This window comes from Canis lupus, chromosome 1 (assembly GCF_048164855.1).
Source record: "Canis lupus baileyi chromosome 1, mCanLup2.hap1, whole genome shotgun sequence".
Classification (NCBI taxonomy): domain Eukaryota; kingdom Metazoa; phylum Chordata; class Mammalia; order Carnivora; family Canidae; genus Canis; species Canis lupus.
In genome coordinates, this window is record NC_132838.1 from 87,910,588 (window position 1) to 87,926,735 (window position 16,148).

The following is a 16,148-nucleotide window of genomic DNA, read 5'->3' on the forward strand; positions in this document are numbered from 1 at the left end:
CTTGTTCTTGCTGCTGGAACTAGAAGATAGGTTAGCAGAGTAGCTCCAGATTTCTGTTTTCTCTGCAAATTTTCTTGGTTTTTCACAGTGACACTTTCAGCAAGAATAATAGACTGAAATAATAGCGTAGGAGGCCCCAGTTTCTATCCTCACCAAAAGATCAATAATTAGCTATAGGAGAAATGGATAAATTTTCAGAAACATGCAACTAACCAAATGTGAATCATGAAGAAATAGAAAAATTTGAACAGACCAATAACAAGTAAGGAGATTGAATTAGTAATCAAAAACCTCCCAACAAAGAAAAGTCCAGGAGTAGGTGGATAGAATTCACAGATGAATTCTACCAAATATTTAAGTAATTATCCTCAATTCTTGTCCAACTTTTCAAAAAATTTGAAGAGGGGGTAATACTCCCAAAACTATTTTAAGTGGCCAAAGTTGTACTCACACTAAAGCCAGATAAACACACTACAAGAAAATAAAACTATAAGCCAATCTCCCTGATGACTATAGGTACAAGATTTCTCAATCTTGATATCTTGATAATCTCAACAACCCATTAAAAAGATCATACACCATGACCAAATGGGATTCCACCCCTAAATGCAAGGATGGTTCAATCTGTGCAAATCAATAAATGAACATAACATTAGTAGAATGAGAGACAAATTCATATCCTCTCAATAGGGAGGGAGACAGGGAAAAACAAGCATCCAATTTGGAAAGGAAGAAGTAAGCTGGTCTTTGCTAACAACCTTATCTGGTATATAGAAAATCCCTAAGACTTCACACACACACACACACACACACACACACACACACAAACCCAAAAACAAACAAACAAAAAACCTGTTAGAACTAATAAATGGATCCAGTAGAGTTTCATGATATGAAATCAACATACGAAAGGCAGTTGCATGTCCATACACTAACAGTGGACTATCTGAATAAAACAATCCCATTTAGAATAGCATCAAAAATTATAAAACACTTAGGGATAAATTTTACCAAGAAGTACAAGATTTATTAAGCAAAAATCATAAGACATTGATTAAAGAAATTAAAGAAGATATAAGTGGACAGATAGCCCACATTCATGGATTAGAAGTATTGATATTGTTAAGATGACCATATCACCCAAAGCCTTTTATAGATTCAATGCAATCCCTTTTAAAATGCCAATGGCACTTTTTCATGGAAATAGAAAAAGCTAAAATTCACATGGAGTCAAAAAGGACCCTGAATATCCAAAGCAATCTTAAGAAACAACAAAGGTAGAAGCATCACCTTTCCTGATTTCAAACTATTTCACAAAGCTATGGTAATCAAGACAGTATGGTACTGGCATAAAAATAGACACAAACACCAACAGAACAGAATTGAAAGCCCAGCAATAAACACATATGTATAAAGTCAACTAATATTTGAAAAGGGAGCCAGATATAAAAATACAATGTGGAGGATCCTCGAAATATTTGGGGCTGAGGGGTGGGAAAAATGGGAGATTCTAGTCAAAGAGTATAAACTTTCAGTTACAGGATGAATAAACTCCAGGGATCTAACCTACAGCATGAAGACTATAGTTAACAACACTATAATGTATAATTGAAAGTTGCCATTAGATTAGAGCTTTAATGTCCTCACCATAACAACAACAAAATTGTAATTATGTTAAGTGAAGGATGTGTTAACTAACGTTATTGTGATAAACAAATCTCATTTTACACCTCAACTTACACAATGTCTTATTCAATTATTTATTAACAAAACTAGAGAAAAAAAAGAATAATGGGGTTTTCAGGAAAATAAATGAAATAAAAAACAGAGTTTAATTCCTGGCATATCAGTTAGAGAATCAAGGTAATATATTTATTCCAATGATTGGAAAGAAGTCAGTAGGAAAATTCTATAAGAAAGGCCAATAGACTTCATCACCTAAATCAACTGGAGTCCTCTGTCAAGAAGAATTACGGGACTTTGAATGGCCTCAGTAATAATAACGAGCTTGCACGTGGTCAAAGCCGGTAGGCAACAGAGCCAGGTGGGGAGCCAGGCATTCTGATCCTGGAGTCTGTGTGTTTAATCCCTATATCAGACTGCATTTCTCAGAGGAAAAAGAATTCTGAGAAGTATGTTGCAAGAATGGGCAGATAGCTGAGGAAATACACAGGAATTATCTCCATACCTGAATATGTTCCCACAGCGCTGAAGGATTTGCCATCACTGTTTGAGATTCTCCAGTAGGAGCACCAGATTTTGCAAATAAAAATACAAGATGCCCAGCTAAATGTGAATTCCAAGTAGCCAGTGAGTAATTTCTAAAATGAGCATGTCCCATGAAACATTTAGGATATATTTATACTAAAAATTATTTCTTATGTATCTGAAGGTCAAATTGCACTGGGCATCCTGTATTTTATCAAGCATTCCTATTCCTGAAAAACAACAGGATGGTACGTCACTTCATATTAGCCTCTCTTTTCCCACAAAGATCCTGTGGCTTTTTCTTTTGACTAACTTTGAGCAAACTGCTACCCAAGAGTCAAATCCAGCCCACTGCCTGTTTTTTAATGGCCTGCAAGCTAAAAGTGTTTGTAAAACATTTTTTAATGATCGAAGGAATCACTAGAAGAATATTTTGTGACATATTAAAATTATATGAAATTTGATTCTCTTTTGGTGTTTATAAGTAAAGTTTTATTGAAACATGGGCAGGTTCATTTGTTTACATATTGCCTCTGCCTGCTTTTGCATAATGGCAGAGTCGAGCAGTTGTAATGAAAACTGTATGACTCAAAAGTCTAAAAGATTGACTCTTTGGCCATTTATAGAAAAATTTGCCAACCCATTTTGGACAATTTCTCAGTCATTCTGGGTAATAAACAAGTTGTGATCAGCAGTGTGCCAAAGTGTATTTCCAGTGCTGTAAATTGGCCTTTTTGTCTCTCCCCTGCCTCAAAACTAACCCCTTAAATGATCTTTTGGCCCAGTTGTCAACAGAGTTGACAAGCTCCTTTATAAAGTTTGAACCTAGAACCTCAAACACTTTTTCTTGAGGAACCACAATCCAAAAATCTGCCAGTGTGTTTGTTTAGAAAAGACAGGTACAACTGAGCAACTAGAACAAGGTTCATCTTAAAGAACTGCACCCCCTCCACTGGCCAGAACCCTTCCTTCCAGATCCTTCCTGCCTTACCAATGAGAGCCCCTGACCAGCAAAACCATTTGATTCTTCTTTATTGTTTTCAGAGACATGGGCCCTCAAATACATTGTACCACTTGGTCAGGGATGTCAAAAAGGTAAGAACCCTCTCGACTGCAGGTCGGAGGCCCTGTCTTGACTGCTTCCTGTAATTAGAAAGCGCCTCTGTTTTGCATGAGCTGCCAGCGAGTTCCTGTCCCCGCGAGACCCCTCATTTCAGGACGCAGCGTGTGTGTGTTGCCTTTTAACGATGACATCTCTGCTTACAATGCAGCTGTGGTTTTAGATGCTTTCATTGGACACAATGTTTTTGGAGAGCACAATTCCTAATGTTTTTGGATAGCTTTGCCCCATGCTGTGTGGATTTATGCCATTGCCTGTTTTCTTCCATATGCCCCTCACTGTTTGGGGAGTTGGTTTTCCATGTTGTCTGACTAACCAGAGGAGGTATTTTCATGCACCAGCTCCTGATGCCACGCGTCACTGTCGCTTCTAACATTACACGGAGCGAAGGAAACATAGCTCAAAACGTCTTGGAGAATCAGAGACTAAAACACACATGTGCCTTCTATTCTTCTAACACTTTATTTTTTCCAGTATATTTTTTCACGTTTATCATCTAACCCAATGGGGTAAAAAATAAATAAAAATTAAAAGCCAGGAGGTTTGGATCAAGGAGAATTATTCCTATGTTACAGATCCCGAGGCTGAAATGTAAGGAGGTGAGAACTGTATTAATAATGCTTAGGGAAGAGGTGGAATTCAAACTCAGATCCTTTTTTAACAGCAACAAAATAGTACCAAACCTTCAGTGATGACCAGGATGACCAGGTGCATGGCACTAACCTAAGCTTTCTGTACATCTCAGTTCATTTCATCTTCATGATAATTCTATGAAGTAGAATTAGTATTTTTAAAATTATTATTATGCAGTGTGATTCCCACTTATAGATGAGAAGAGTGAGGTGCAAGGAAGTATGTTTAATCCTAGCCAACTGTTGGTTCTTTTGCCCCATTCAGTCTCTCTCAGAGGTAACTTCATTCTGAACCTTTGACAGCATTCCCAGAGACTGTTGTTTTAGCTCCAAAGGAGGAAATAGATGGGGGCACTTTTCCCACCCCTACAACACATGTAGGCACACCCACCCACCAGACGGTAGCAATTCTTCACCAAAGCCCGTAGCACATACTCAGAGATAGCTACAAAGTAAGGTCAAAAATAGAGTACAATTCCTTCATCTCATATGGAGTCATTGTCTAGAACTTCCCCCAGGTATTCTGTAGCCACTTTTTAATTTTCCCTTGAAAGACCAAGTAAAGGTCCTGGGGCTGCTTAGAATGTTCTATTAACCAGCTAGACCTTTGCTAGTAATGGATAAAAGCTCCGAAAAACATACAAAAAAACCTTCTGCTGGCTCTTAGGAACCTTCCTCTCATCTCTACATGATCTTACTAAAGGCTTTTTTTCATCTGGGTGAGTGGATGAAGCCTTAGATGCTGTGCCATCTGTACTTCCAACCCAACCACCATTTTACCAAGATCACACCTTTTCCCGATTTGCCCCCTTTCGAGCCATAAGCACACCTGCCCTCACCAGAGCCACTCTTCTTACCCTCAAGTCTTCTAACTTTGGGCCATTTATCATGGCTTAGAATTGCCTGGAAACTAAAGAGGGGGAAGTATCTAGAAAGAGTAAGCATACTCATCTAACATATTTTTTGCCAAGGTATTTGTTGCTTGTATACAACAGAGTTTTTAAATAATAAATAAGATATTATCTCCCCCATCACCTTGAGCTACACTATGTCACTGCAGGAACTATGAGACTTTCTGAAGAGACAGCTACATCCTTCAATCTCAGCCATTGGCTAATCTGAGACTTCAAATAGAGTCACTGATTCACCTCCACCCCCCAGTTTCTCAATATCTTGCCTGATTTTCAAAGGGATTTTTTGCAGTTAGATTTCATTGAGTGTAAATGATCAAAATCCCTCCTACAAGGTTCTTTTCCTTGTAGGGCTCTGCTTTGCAACATCTCCCTTCTGAAATCCTGTTCACTGCCTCTTATATTTGCTTGTATCACTTGCATTAGAAGGCATGTATTTTTAAGATAGGGTTGTTTTTTTTTAAACTTCTTGACTAAAGATGTACTTCAAAAGTAATATACACTAACAAGAAAGAATGGCATGGTAAGGATGTGGGAGGAAGGAGTATTAGGAGTGGGCTTATTTTTCTTTCAAGTGTGATCCAAATATTAGAGCAAAAACATGTAAGGATTCATTTACGTACTGATTTAGTGACTGGAGAAAGTGATCACAAATGATCCAGGATAGTTTCTGAACTGGCTTAGGAACCATTTGTCCTTTTACCTGGGAAAAGAGACTCCCAATAAGGTGAGGAGAAACAGCCAGCCTATGTTTAGTTTCTTCCCTTGGGAAGAAAGAGGAATAGGAAAAGCAGACTTCCAGTTACTTCTTTGATAAAGATAAGCCCCTGACTTGGACAGCAAGAAGGTATAACCACTGGAGCCACATGTTATATGGAAGAAGGAAGCTAAAGATGAGAGGTCTCTGTGTCTTCTTAAGAGAACTTAATATTGGTTACATCTTCCTCAGATGGTTCCAGATGACTTCCAGCAATTGAGACCAATGCGATATACAAAAGTCTACAAAAGCTAGGTTTAAAATGCTAAGAAAAATCTTGGACAGTTTAAGCAATTTTCAAAATTAAGCGACTTGATAATTAGCATGTGCTTTGTGCTCTATGATTATAGGACTTTACGTTACATATTGATTGATGTGATCTGTGACAAAAAAAAAAAAATATTAACCAGTGGTGATAAACCCTGGTATGAAATGCTACTCCTACATTAAGAACATAGTTCTGAATCTTAAACATAGTGTTTGATGATATGTCTGTAAAATTGAATACAAGTAACTCTTAGGAACCCAGGGAATGCATTTAGGAATCACTAGACAGTCCCACATTAACAGCATGGTATTTCCAAGTCCAACTCTCCTTTGAAATCAAACAGCTGAATTTGGAGAACTGAATCTCAAATTATTGAGGAGCAGTGAGGTAAAAAGTTGGTTATACAGCATTAATCAGAAATTTTAAATGATATAGACCAACCCAATTCCCTGAACTGCTTTCTTGCATAAATCCATTGGATGCACCAATGCTACATTAATCCAGAGTGGCCCCAGTCTGTCTGCTTTTCCGTGAAATCTAACTTGCCATTTTTAGAAGCTAACTGTCTGCTCGATTTGTGCCTCTATATGTTTTAAAGTACTAGTTTTTCTTTCTTAACTTAAATGTGCTAATACTTCAGATTACCTGTACTATCATTCCCCACTAAGGAAGGGTGATATTTGAGTACTATATAGAAATAGTTGTCAAATTATGATAGTTTAAAATTCATTCATATGGGAAGTAAGACCCAGAGCTTTGTAGAATGAAGGGTAGAGAGGGAAGCATTTCAGACACTCTTTAGATAAAGAAAGGACATTTTCATAATCCCATCTGCCAAATTCATGTAGATTTGCAAAAGAATTTTTATTTCTTAAAAGATTGCCTTGTCTATAACCATGGCAGACATTGAGGGAATGTCCTCTTTTCCAGGAACTTCCACCAGAATAGTCTTTTCCCCACCCTTCCATGGTAAACCTAACAACCAGCAATCGTTTTACACCTTACATACATCAGAAGGAAACAATCTTGTCTGGAAGGCTTGTTGTAAGTTTCCATGAAATGTGTTTCCCTACACAGCTGAGATCTGATAATGATACCATGAGCTGACTCCTGAAAAGGAATATATTTAGAAGAGCAGATCTAATACATACATTTAAACTACGCTTTTAATTCAAAGTCATCTTTAGGATGGCATGGATTAAAACTCAGCTTCAGAGTACTGGCTCATGGCACGAGGAAAGGAGACAACGTTTTCACATTGTCAGACTGTACCTACCAAGAGTGCCATGCTTCTCTGTTTTACCCTGTGGATTGAATTGTTTGAGTCACATGGCTTGCCATATGTTCTTGAGGCATGAAATGGGACATAAGTGTTCAGGCATTACCGATTACCAAAGCAATGGCCGAAAGACCGAGGAAAGAATAACAGAAATTACTCCAGTGTTATTTTTGGCTTCCTATTTGAAAAGCACCCAAGCAAAGGAAGACTCCTCCAGAAGATTTCTGGATATTACCTGTGGTATGCGAGGTGCTGTTCACTTTCTCTGCTTTTTCCAAAGGAGGTGGATGTGATGAGCACCACACCATCCCTGTCTAGCCCTTTACCATCCCTGTCTCTGAGCCCTCGGCTCCCCTAACCATATTTCAGAGGTGATGAGAGGAAACTACTCCAACCCTGCGAGCTCCGGACAACAACCTTTGCCCAGGGACCAGGCAGCATAGAAATGAGAGCCACCTGCCAGATAGTGGCCAGACAACTGGCGCTCTAGAAAAAGGCATGAATTTTGAAGTAACTCTGTCCAAAGTGCCTGTCTTGAGTGTGAATTGAGGTAAAGAGAAAGGTAGTGATCTGCCCAGGGTCACAGAGAGGCAGAGCGAGGACCACAGTCCAGCCCAGTGCTGTTCCCACTGTGGGGTCGTACTGTGGGCTGTTCTCTGCACCTGTGACATCTAAGGTCACAGGTGGCCGAGGCCATCAGCCTAGCGCATCAGACATGCCCCAGTGTTGCCATCCCCTTCAGAGTTCATCCAGGATGCAGTTATCACAAGAGGCTGAAATTGTATCCGATTTTATTAATTTTATGAAATTTCTTTCTTCTTCCCCAAAAGGGTTCCATTCTTCCTAGTAAAAATTGTGAAACTAATTTCCCTTAATGTCTCTGCTTTCAAAGCCTCTGGGGGAGGAAAAAAAAAAAAAAGAACAGATGCAATCACTCCTTCAAACACATTACGTGGTAAAGTAAGCTCTCCCTCCTCCAGATATCACTTTAACAAGGGCATTTGACTCTCTCCTGATTTCCAAATCCTTCAATCTGCTATATTCATTTACATCCCCTTATTACACATAGAAAACAGTCCAGGCAGGTAAATGCTGTCATAGGCTTCAGTCAGGTGAACATCACCCCCTTGTGGTCAAACAGAAGGCAGGCCAGTTCGTCCAAGGCCTCTGCTCAAAGCTGGACAGAACCCAGAATGTTCACGGAATCCCTTCTCTGACTTGAGACCAGATCACATACAAATCACTTCAAAATAATCAAACTTTACAGAAGTTCCGACAAAAAAAAAAAAAAAAGATTCCAGCACCTTCTTTGGTAGTATGTAAGCCTAAAGACTCTTAATGAATAAAATCACACAAAAAATGTGTTCTTTGCCCCTCTCAAATTTTTAGTATTTTGAACTTTACCATTATCACTTTCCTAATAACCTCCAGTCTTATAGACAATCTGAAAGCATAATTATTGCCACTCACTACTGGCCTTCAAGCAATACTGCTGTCTTATTCTTAGAGTTCAAACTGATGTTCACACATAGGTGTCCTAAAAGAAAATATAGATGTGTTAGGTTCGCTGTTACTCACTTTTAAAATTTAGGAAATTCTTACAGGATTAAAAATAGGCACCAATTCATAGACTTGGATGACTCCTTTTCAATAGCATCACGCTAAATCTCAGTAGGGATTTTTCTGAATCCTGGTACTTGAGCATTAGAGACCATAGAGGCCTTCAAGTTCTACCTCTTTTACAGGGAAGAAAACTGAGGCCTTTAGGAAAACTGGTTGATTATGATGCATGGACAGAAAGAGACTCAGGGCAGGTAATTCACAGCCAGTGTTCTTTACCCTGGCTGCTTCACAACGCCCAGGAAAATAAAATAGATGTGGGGCATCCTCTGCAGGTCATCCTTGTAGGAGCCAAATGCAGATGTTAGGAGGCAGCCAGGCCGACCCAGGCTTGTCCAGGCTCTCAGCCTCGTCAACTCTCGAAATAAGAGGCCTAACTGTCAGGTACAGCCCGTTGACATAGCAACTTGCAGCCTTGTTAACCTGCCCCACAACAGTGGAAAAAAAAAAGCAGTTGCATGAATAATATTTCTAAACTTGGTTTAATGTTTATGGAAAGGGCAATATGTGAAAGGTTACTCTCCAGATTCCCTTTCCTATGTTTTTGCCCTGCTTTGCCTAAAGAAGTCCGTTGGCCTTTTCTGACAACTCAAGGGTAGCTTCACTTGCCTATTGAGTTAGATCGATGAGCTAGTCCTCCGAGGAGATGGTGAAATTCTGCACATGGTGGGGAGGAGAATAAGACCATTTTTATGAAGGGACGCTTCAGATGGGATTCTGATGAGCCAAGGTCAAGGATGGGAAGGATCTGTGCCTCAAACTTCTTCACATTGCAAGTGTGACAGTCTTCACACTGTCCTGTTGTGCTCAGCTGGCTCAAATGAGCCGAAAGAGAGGTCGAACCCGATGGGCAGGGCTAGGAACTGTCGGGGGCAGCCAGCAAGTCTAAAGAGTAGCACAAGGCTCTCCTAGGCTATGGCTGGTGTCTTAGCTGCCCGCCCTTTGTTCCTCTAAATACCAATAGAGCAATCAGTGTATTCCAAGTCCAATTCCCACAGTGACGTGGGGCTATCCCAAATAGGATGACTCACTGCCTGTGGCTGGTTAGTTGTGTTACTAACAAACAACCCGATACTGAAAACCCCGAAACTGAGACTGGATCCTAGCCACAGCAATTAATTTCACTGTTTTACTCATTCCCTAGTAAAAATTGTGAAACTAATTTCCCTAAATGTCTGCAGGCATTCACGGAAACATCCTGAATGCCTGCCTCACACCAGTCACTATAAAAGGCAATAAAGGGGATTCAAAGATCAATAAAACAAAGATACAGGTTTGATGGAAGGATACAGTAGACCACCTCTAACCCGGAATCCGCTTCAAAGAGATGCTGTTGACCATAGCAAAGCTGAGTAAGAATAATGGAAAACCCACCCTCAGTTTTGCAACACAGTTTAAGGTGACTTCCCAATGGCAGTGATTATATATACTGTGAATTTTCCTATTCCACCGTGTGAGCCCACCTGAACAATCTTATTTAGCACAACCTTTGGTATATATCAAAATCACCTGGAGAGCTAGTAAAGCATAAAAGCCCAAACATTGAAGCAGGACAAGGGCCAGTCCTTTGCACCGTCACCAAATTCCCCAGGTGATTCTGATGCCACCGAAGTTGGAGAGCCAGCACCACGGTTATGAGCCACTTCTGTGAAGGGTCAGAAAGCTCACACAGCATCCGGGGTGGGTTCTTCATTAAAGACAAAAGTAGACAAAGCCCTCACGCCTCTCCAAAATATATCCAAGGATACAGTGTGCGGTATCCTTGCCAATTCATCACCTAGAGCGGGCTCCTGCATCAAGGAACTAAACCAGACAGTGAGTTAATTATTCGCACCCTTTGGAATTCACTGCCCTCTCAGAGCTTCCCACAAATAGAATTAACTTCTCCTTGGCCTAGCAGAGCAAATATATTCCTTAGACCCTATAGAGAGCCCTTTTGATGTTTTTGCATCTATCTACGCAAGCAGCTAAAACCCTGTAACTCTCAGTCTTTAAGTTAAAGACCTAAACCTCCTTAATATTCCCTTGATAAAATCTCTTCTTATACCACCCTCTTTCTCTTTAACCACAAGGGTGTTCATAAATGACCTCATGCTGGCATCCATCCACTCTCCTTTTATGAAAAAGGTGCTACCTTTTTTTCATTGTTAATAGAGGTTTTATCCAGGAACTCTAAGTATATCCCACCTGCTGCAGGCCCTGGTAATAACAATCATCTTCTGGAAGGAGTCTTCATTTAGGGAGTGTGAGGAAGTAAATGATCAACAAGAGAGTAGTAACAAGCCTGGGTCAGAGGCAGAGCAGCGAGGTGGGCCCGTGGGACATCTGGGGAACCCAGTTGCTAGTGGCTCGGACTCATAGCATTTGCCATGTCAAGCCTTGTCTTTCTTTCTGCTACACTGGTGTTTTTTTCTCCCCAGCTGAAGACTTGAATAAATATTTTGATTTTCTGTTATTGCCGACGATTACTGCATCTTCTTATTTAACTTATGTCTTCTTTCCAAGCGAGAATATCCAGGTTTCGGTTGGATCTATTTTAAGGTGAATTAATTAACCAGCATAATAATACATTCATATGTTTCTCAATTATTTTTTTTTTTTACTCTAAAATAGTTACAGAACACATGGCATAGAATCCCTAGTAAACCACTCTGTCTTTTGGATTTGTTTGTGTGTGTGTGTGTGTTTCGTTCCATCCGTCATAGGGGAACCTGCCCCCGGACTACAGAATCAGCCTGATTGACATCGGCCTAGTGATCGAGTACCTGATGGGCGGGGCTTACCGCTGCAACTACACACGCAAGCGCTTCCGGACGCTCTACCACAATCTCTTTGGCCCTAAGAGGGTGAGTTTTGCAGCAAATTCTCCTTTCTGGACTCCTGGGGGGACTAGGGCACGACCCATTTGGGATGTGGCTTCGTTATCTCCAAGGGGGAGATCAGAGAAGAAGGCAACTGGGCCACTCACCTCTTCCCTCCTCCATCAAATCTGTTTAAAAAAAAAAAGAAGAAAGAAAGAAAAGAAAGAAAAGAAAGAAAGAAAGAAAGAAAGAAAGAAAGAAAGAAAGAAAGAAAGAAAAGAAAGCAAGCAATTTATTGGGTGATACACACCTTTCTTTTCCTCACTAGCTCCAACTGAAATCAGAAGCTATAAATTAATAAATAATCAGAAACTGGCACTGGGAGTGAGCCTTAATCAGGGAATAATAATGAAATTCAAATTAATCTTACCTACCTCGTAACTTTCAAGGTTTTTGGTCTAGGGATAATAGCTATCGATATTATCATGTTAGAAATTAAAGACTTAACAGTATTTATTAATTAATGATTAATATCAATTTATTTTAACTGTAAGAAGCCCATTCATTACATGTTAACGTAAAAGACATGTTTATGAAAAATAACTATATTTTCAAAAACAAAAATTGGCAATAAGAGTAGAACTGTTTTACATTTTTTGCATATTTCTGTAATATCTGGCTTAATGGAAGACAGCTAGATTCTCATATCTACTTCTGCACTTAGTGTGTTGCCAGATGTTTTGGTTGAAGTATACAAAGAAAATCTGACTTCATACAAATATATGACAAATATGTGACAAATATGGTAAATACATATATATAAAGGAAAGAGTATTTTAATACTTTTTACAAATAATTATATTCTTTTTTGATGCTACATACATCAAAACTTAATTGGCAATTTCTTAAAGATTAGTTGCAACACAAAATCTGAAATAATTTCAATGAACTTTTCATACTCTGCTACTTTAAAATGCATTAATTGATCTTACACTTTGTATGGAAATTGTAACATCGTAGATTGGTCATTGTACGATCCTGGTTTGTTGATTTATGCAGATCTTCTGACAGTTGACAATTTCATTAAACAATTTCAAAAACTCACCTTCATTAGTGTCATCTCCAATCTCATCTGAAAAGTCTGAAAAACTGTCAAGATTATGGGGGGAAGAATATACAAGTTTTCCAAAAAATCTAATTTTTTCTAATTTCTGCTTGGAAAAATTTTGCCATTGGCAACAAATGCCATCAATTATTTTCCTTGAAATGACATCCCCACTTTGGCCATTTCCAAAAATGTCTGCCAAATGTCCAAGTCTAAATAAACCATAGTTTGTCTGCCAGTATTCCTTCAAGTAGATCACCCATGAAACAATGTGGCCATAATCCAAATAACTGCATGTTTGTCCTCAGGATGACCCATCATAGTTCAGTATGTAGCAGAAGTGTTTTATGCATACTTCCCATTTCATCCCTCAAAATAGTAAGAAGACATTTTTTTAGTATCAAGGGTAGAGATTTAATAAAGTTAATATTTTTTTAGGCCTCATCAAGGACTTCTGGAATACAACTGGTCTTTTGTTTGTTTGTCTTTAAACTTCAAGTGCATAACAGTGGAATCTAAAGACAGCTAGTGAAATTTGGTGCCACTGCCTTCATTCCTGCTAAGGCCCCCAACAGTTTTACTCACCACTGCTTTTGCACCATAATTGCCAATGTTAGCACGGTGTCAAAACCAAGTAACATCTTAGTACTATTAGGGAAACACCTTTGACTTCACAGAGCTCCAGAAAGGATCACATGATTCCTGGACCACATATTGAAAACTGTTAGTCTCGCTGGTGGTGGGCATGATTTTTACATTTAACAAAGCTTATCTTCTGATTATGAAAGTATTTGGTGGTGCTGGAAGACCACTCTAAAAACACCAAAAACGGATAAATAAGAAATAAAAATCACACAAATTTCAAACTGGTGGTTGCTTTAGAAGCTGGAAGGGAAAGAAAGGGAGAGAGGCAAGATTCAGGCTATTTCTACCTGAACGGTCAAATAAAATTTGAAAGAATGGTAAGTGCTGTAACCTTATTTTTTACCCAAACAGCTTCCAAGATAGCACTCAACCATTCTGTGACACTTAAGACACAGAATTGGGATTCCTGATCCCTGAGATGTAATTTTGTATCTCCACTTGTTAGATATAAATCAAGTTCTGTAATTTGCTGAGTTGCCTTCTCTCCCCGTCTTGGCCTGTGGCTATTTTGCACATTCCCAGCATGACCAATGATGCTACTGTATGTGCTGACATTTTCTATGTCACTGAGCACCTTTTGCCACAGTCAGCACACAACCCTGTGGCCTTACTCACCCTTGCTCTACTGGACAGCCACATAGAGAGATGGCTGACATGAAGCGTTTGAACACATAGTCTGAATAATATTCCAAGTTTCTAGGTAATAGAGGTCTTTCAGAGGTTTGAGAAACATCAGATGGTTTAACTGAACATTTCATGGCTCACCCAAGTGTTTGAAGTCATGGAGATGTCAGCCAAGCAGCACGGTTCTGGGAAGATGGAAGAAATTTTAGTCCATTAAAAGAGATTATGAACCTATGGGCTCTACCCTTAGACAATCTCATTATGCCTCACCAGATTTCTAATTTTCTGTGATTCACCAAAATCATTAAATCTCTAACTCTCCTGGAATTCCTATAAATGGGTTCCTCTTGTGATGTTTTATTTAGTGAAATGAATACATGCTATATGGTACAATAGTTCTTCCAGTATCTGGTTAAGATATAATAGGATTATTTTCTTACCTCTATAAAGAAAGATCTAACTTCATGTATAACATTTTTTTTAAACAGCCCAAAGCCTTGAAACTACTGGGAATGGAGGTAAGTATTTGCCTAAATTATTGATATCAATTATTCGTTCTCTTTATTACACATTTAATATATATATATATATATATATATATATATATATATATATCCTTTTAATTGGTAAGGTTTAGTACATGTTTCTAAAATAAGGAAGTAAAATTTTTTCCAGTGTTGGGGGTCAAGTCACAGTAGCTTTGAAAATTCCACCGTAAGGTTACATCAGCATTACAAGCAAGAAAATAAATCCTACTTGAAATATTAACTTGAAAACCAAGGAAGCATACAAATTCCAGTAAGTGAAAGCTACTCAGGGTGTTTACAACTGACAACAGATCCAAAGGCCAGAAATACTTCACAAATGCACCTAAGAAGTATGTAGAAACTGGAGATAGATTGTCTCTTTCACATCTTTTGTTCTTGTGGGTATTGTTGTTTATGCAAATATAGGATGTCATTGTCCTTTTCAGAGAAAAGGGTAATGCTGTCCATCATGAGGCACAAATAGCCTTACCTATAGAAAAAAAAAAAAGAAAGAAAGAAAAAGAAAGAAGAAAGAAAGAAAGAAAAAAAAAGAAAGAAAGAAAGAAAAAAGAAAGAAAGAAAGAAAGAAAGAAAGAAAGAAAGAAAGAAAGAAAGAAAGAGTGGGAAGGAGGGAGGAACAAAAGCGAATCGTCCATTAAAAAATACTGTTTAAAAATTTAAGTATATAGCACTGGCATGTTCCCATAGGGCTGTGCTTATGCACTTATTATAACTTGTTTTAAAGTTAGGCATGAGTGCTTTTGGAATCAGAGCTGGAATAGGCTAGTTCATTTCTGTGCCAATCCCAGACCAGGATCTATAGTAGACATACAACAAATAACTATTTAATAATTTATTTGATTTGCTTCTAACTCCACCTCTATGTTTTTTCCCTAAAATTACAGGATGATGTCCCCTTGAGGCGAGGAAGAAAGACCACCAAGAAGCGAGAAGAAGAGGTGGACATTGACTTGGATGACCCTGAGATCAACCACTTCCCTTTCCCTTTCCATGAGCTGATGGTGTGGGCCGTCCTGATGAAGAGACAGAAGATGGCCCTGTTCTTCTGGCAGCATGGCGAGGAGGCCATGGCCAAGGCCCTGGTGGCCTGTAAGCTCTGCAAAGCCATGGCTCACGAGGCTTCTGAGAATGACATGGTCGATGACATCTCCCAGGAGCTGAACCACAATTCCAGGTTGGCCAGCCCAGTAAATGGGGTAGTCAGGGGAAGAGAAGAGAAGGTGGGCCCCAAATACTAGAAGGTCTGAGCTACCTACACCTTTAAGTGGAGGCAGTGTCACCTCAATGGTACACACAAAGGGTGGACATGAATAATTAACATTTGTGGCATACAGTGCTAGATACAGAGGTACACAAAGCTACATAGAGTTTATTTCATCCTCTCAATGCCTTAAGAGGTAGGTCCTCTTATTATGCATATTTTAAAGCTGAAGAAAATGAGACTGGGAGAGTTTAATTAACTTGTCCAAGATCACATATTTGTGACTGAAAAGGCTCAGATCTGAAAGGAGGTCTGTCACAGAAGACCTGCAGCATTCTGATCATTGATATTTTGGTCTGCCTCCCCCATCCATAGCCTTAAACTGGAGTCCTTGAGTTCCAGGACCATGTCCTATTTAATTTACACCCC

General features: G+C 39.1%; 1 protein-coding gene across 11 annotated transcripts in view; it reads left to right on the forward strand.

The window, feature by feature from the left end:
* The window catches only part of TRPM3 (transient receptor potential cation channel subfamily M member 3), a 493,501-nt gene that overhangs the window by 397,813 nt on the left and 79,540 nt on the right, over positions 1-16,148 (forward strand). For 7 of the 11 annotated variants that reach the window (XM_072838286.1, XM_072838304.1, XM_072838310.1 and 4 more), the window contains 5 exons: positions 3,253-3,303; positions 11,301-11,336; positions 11,501-11,641; positions 14,459-14,488; positions 15,403-15,692. In XM_072838286.1, the coding sequence (XP_072694387.1) occupies positions 3,253-3,303; positions 11,301-11,336; positions 11,501-11,641; positions 14,459-14,488; positions 15,403-15,692 (548 nt within the window). The remainder of the gene's footprint in view (positions 1-3,252; positions 3,304-11,300; positions 11,337-11,500; positions 11,642-14,458; positions 14,489-15,402; positions 15,693-16,148) is intronic. The other 4 variants (XM_072838297.1, XM_072838321.1, XM_072838332.1 and 1 more) reach the window with 1 other exon arrangement.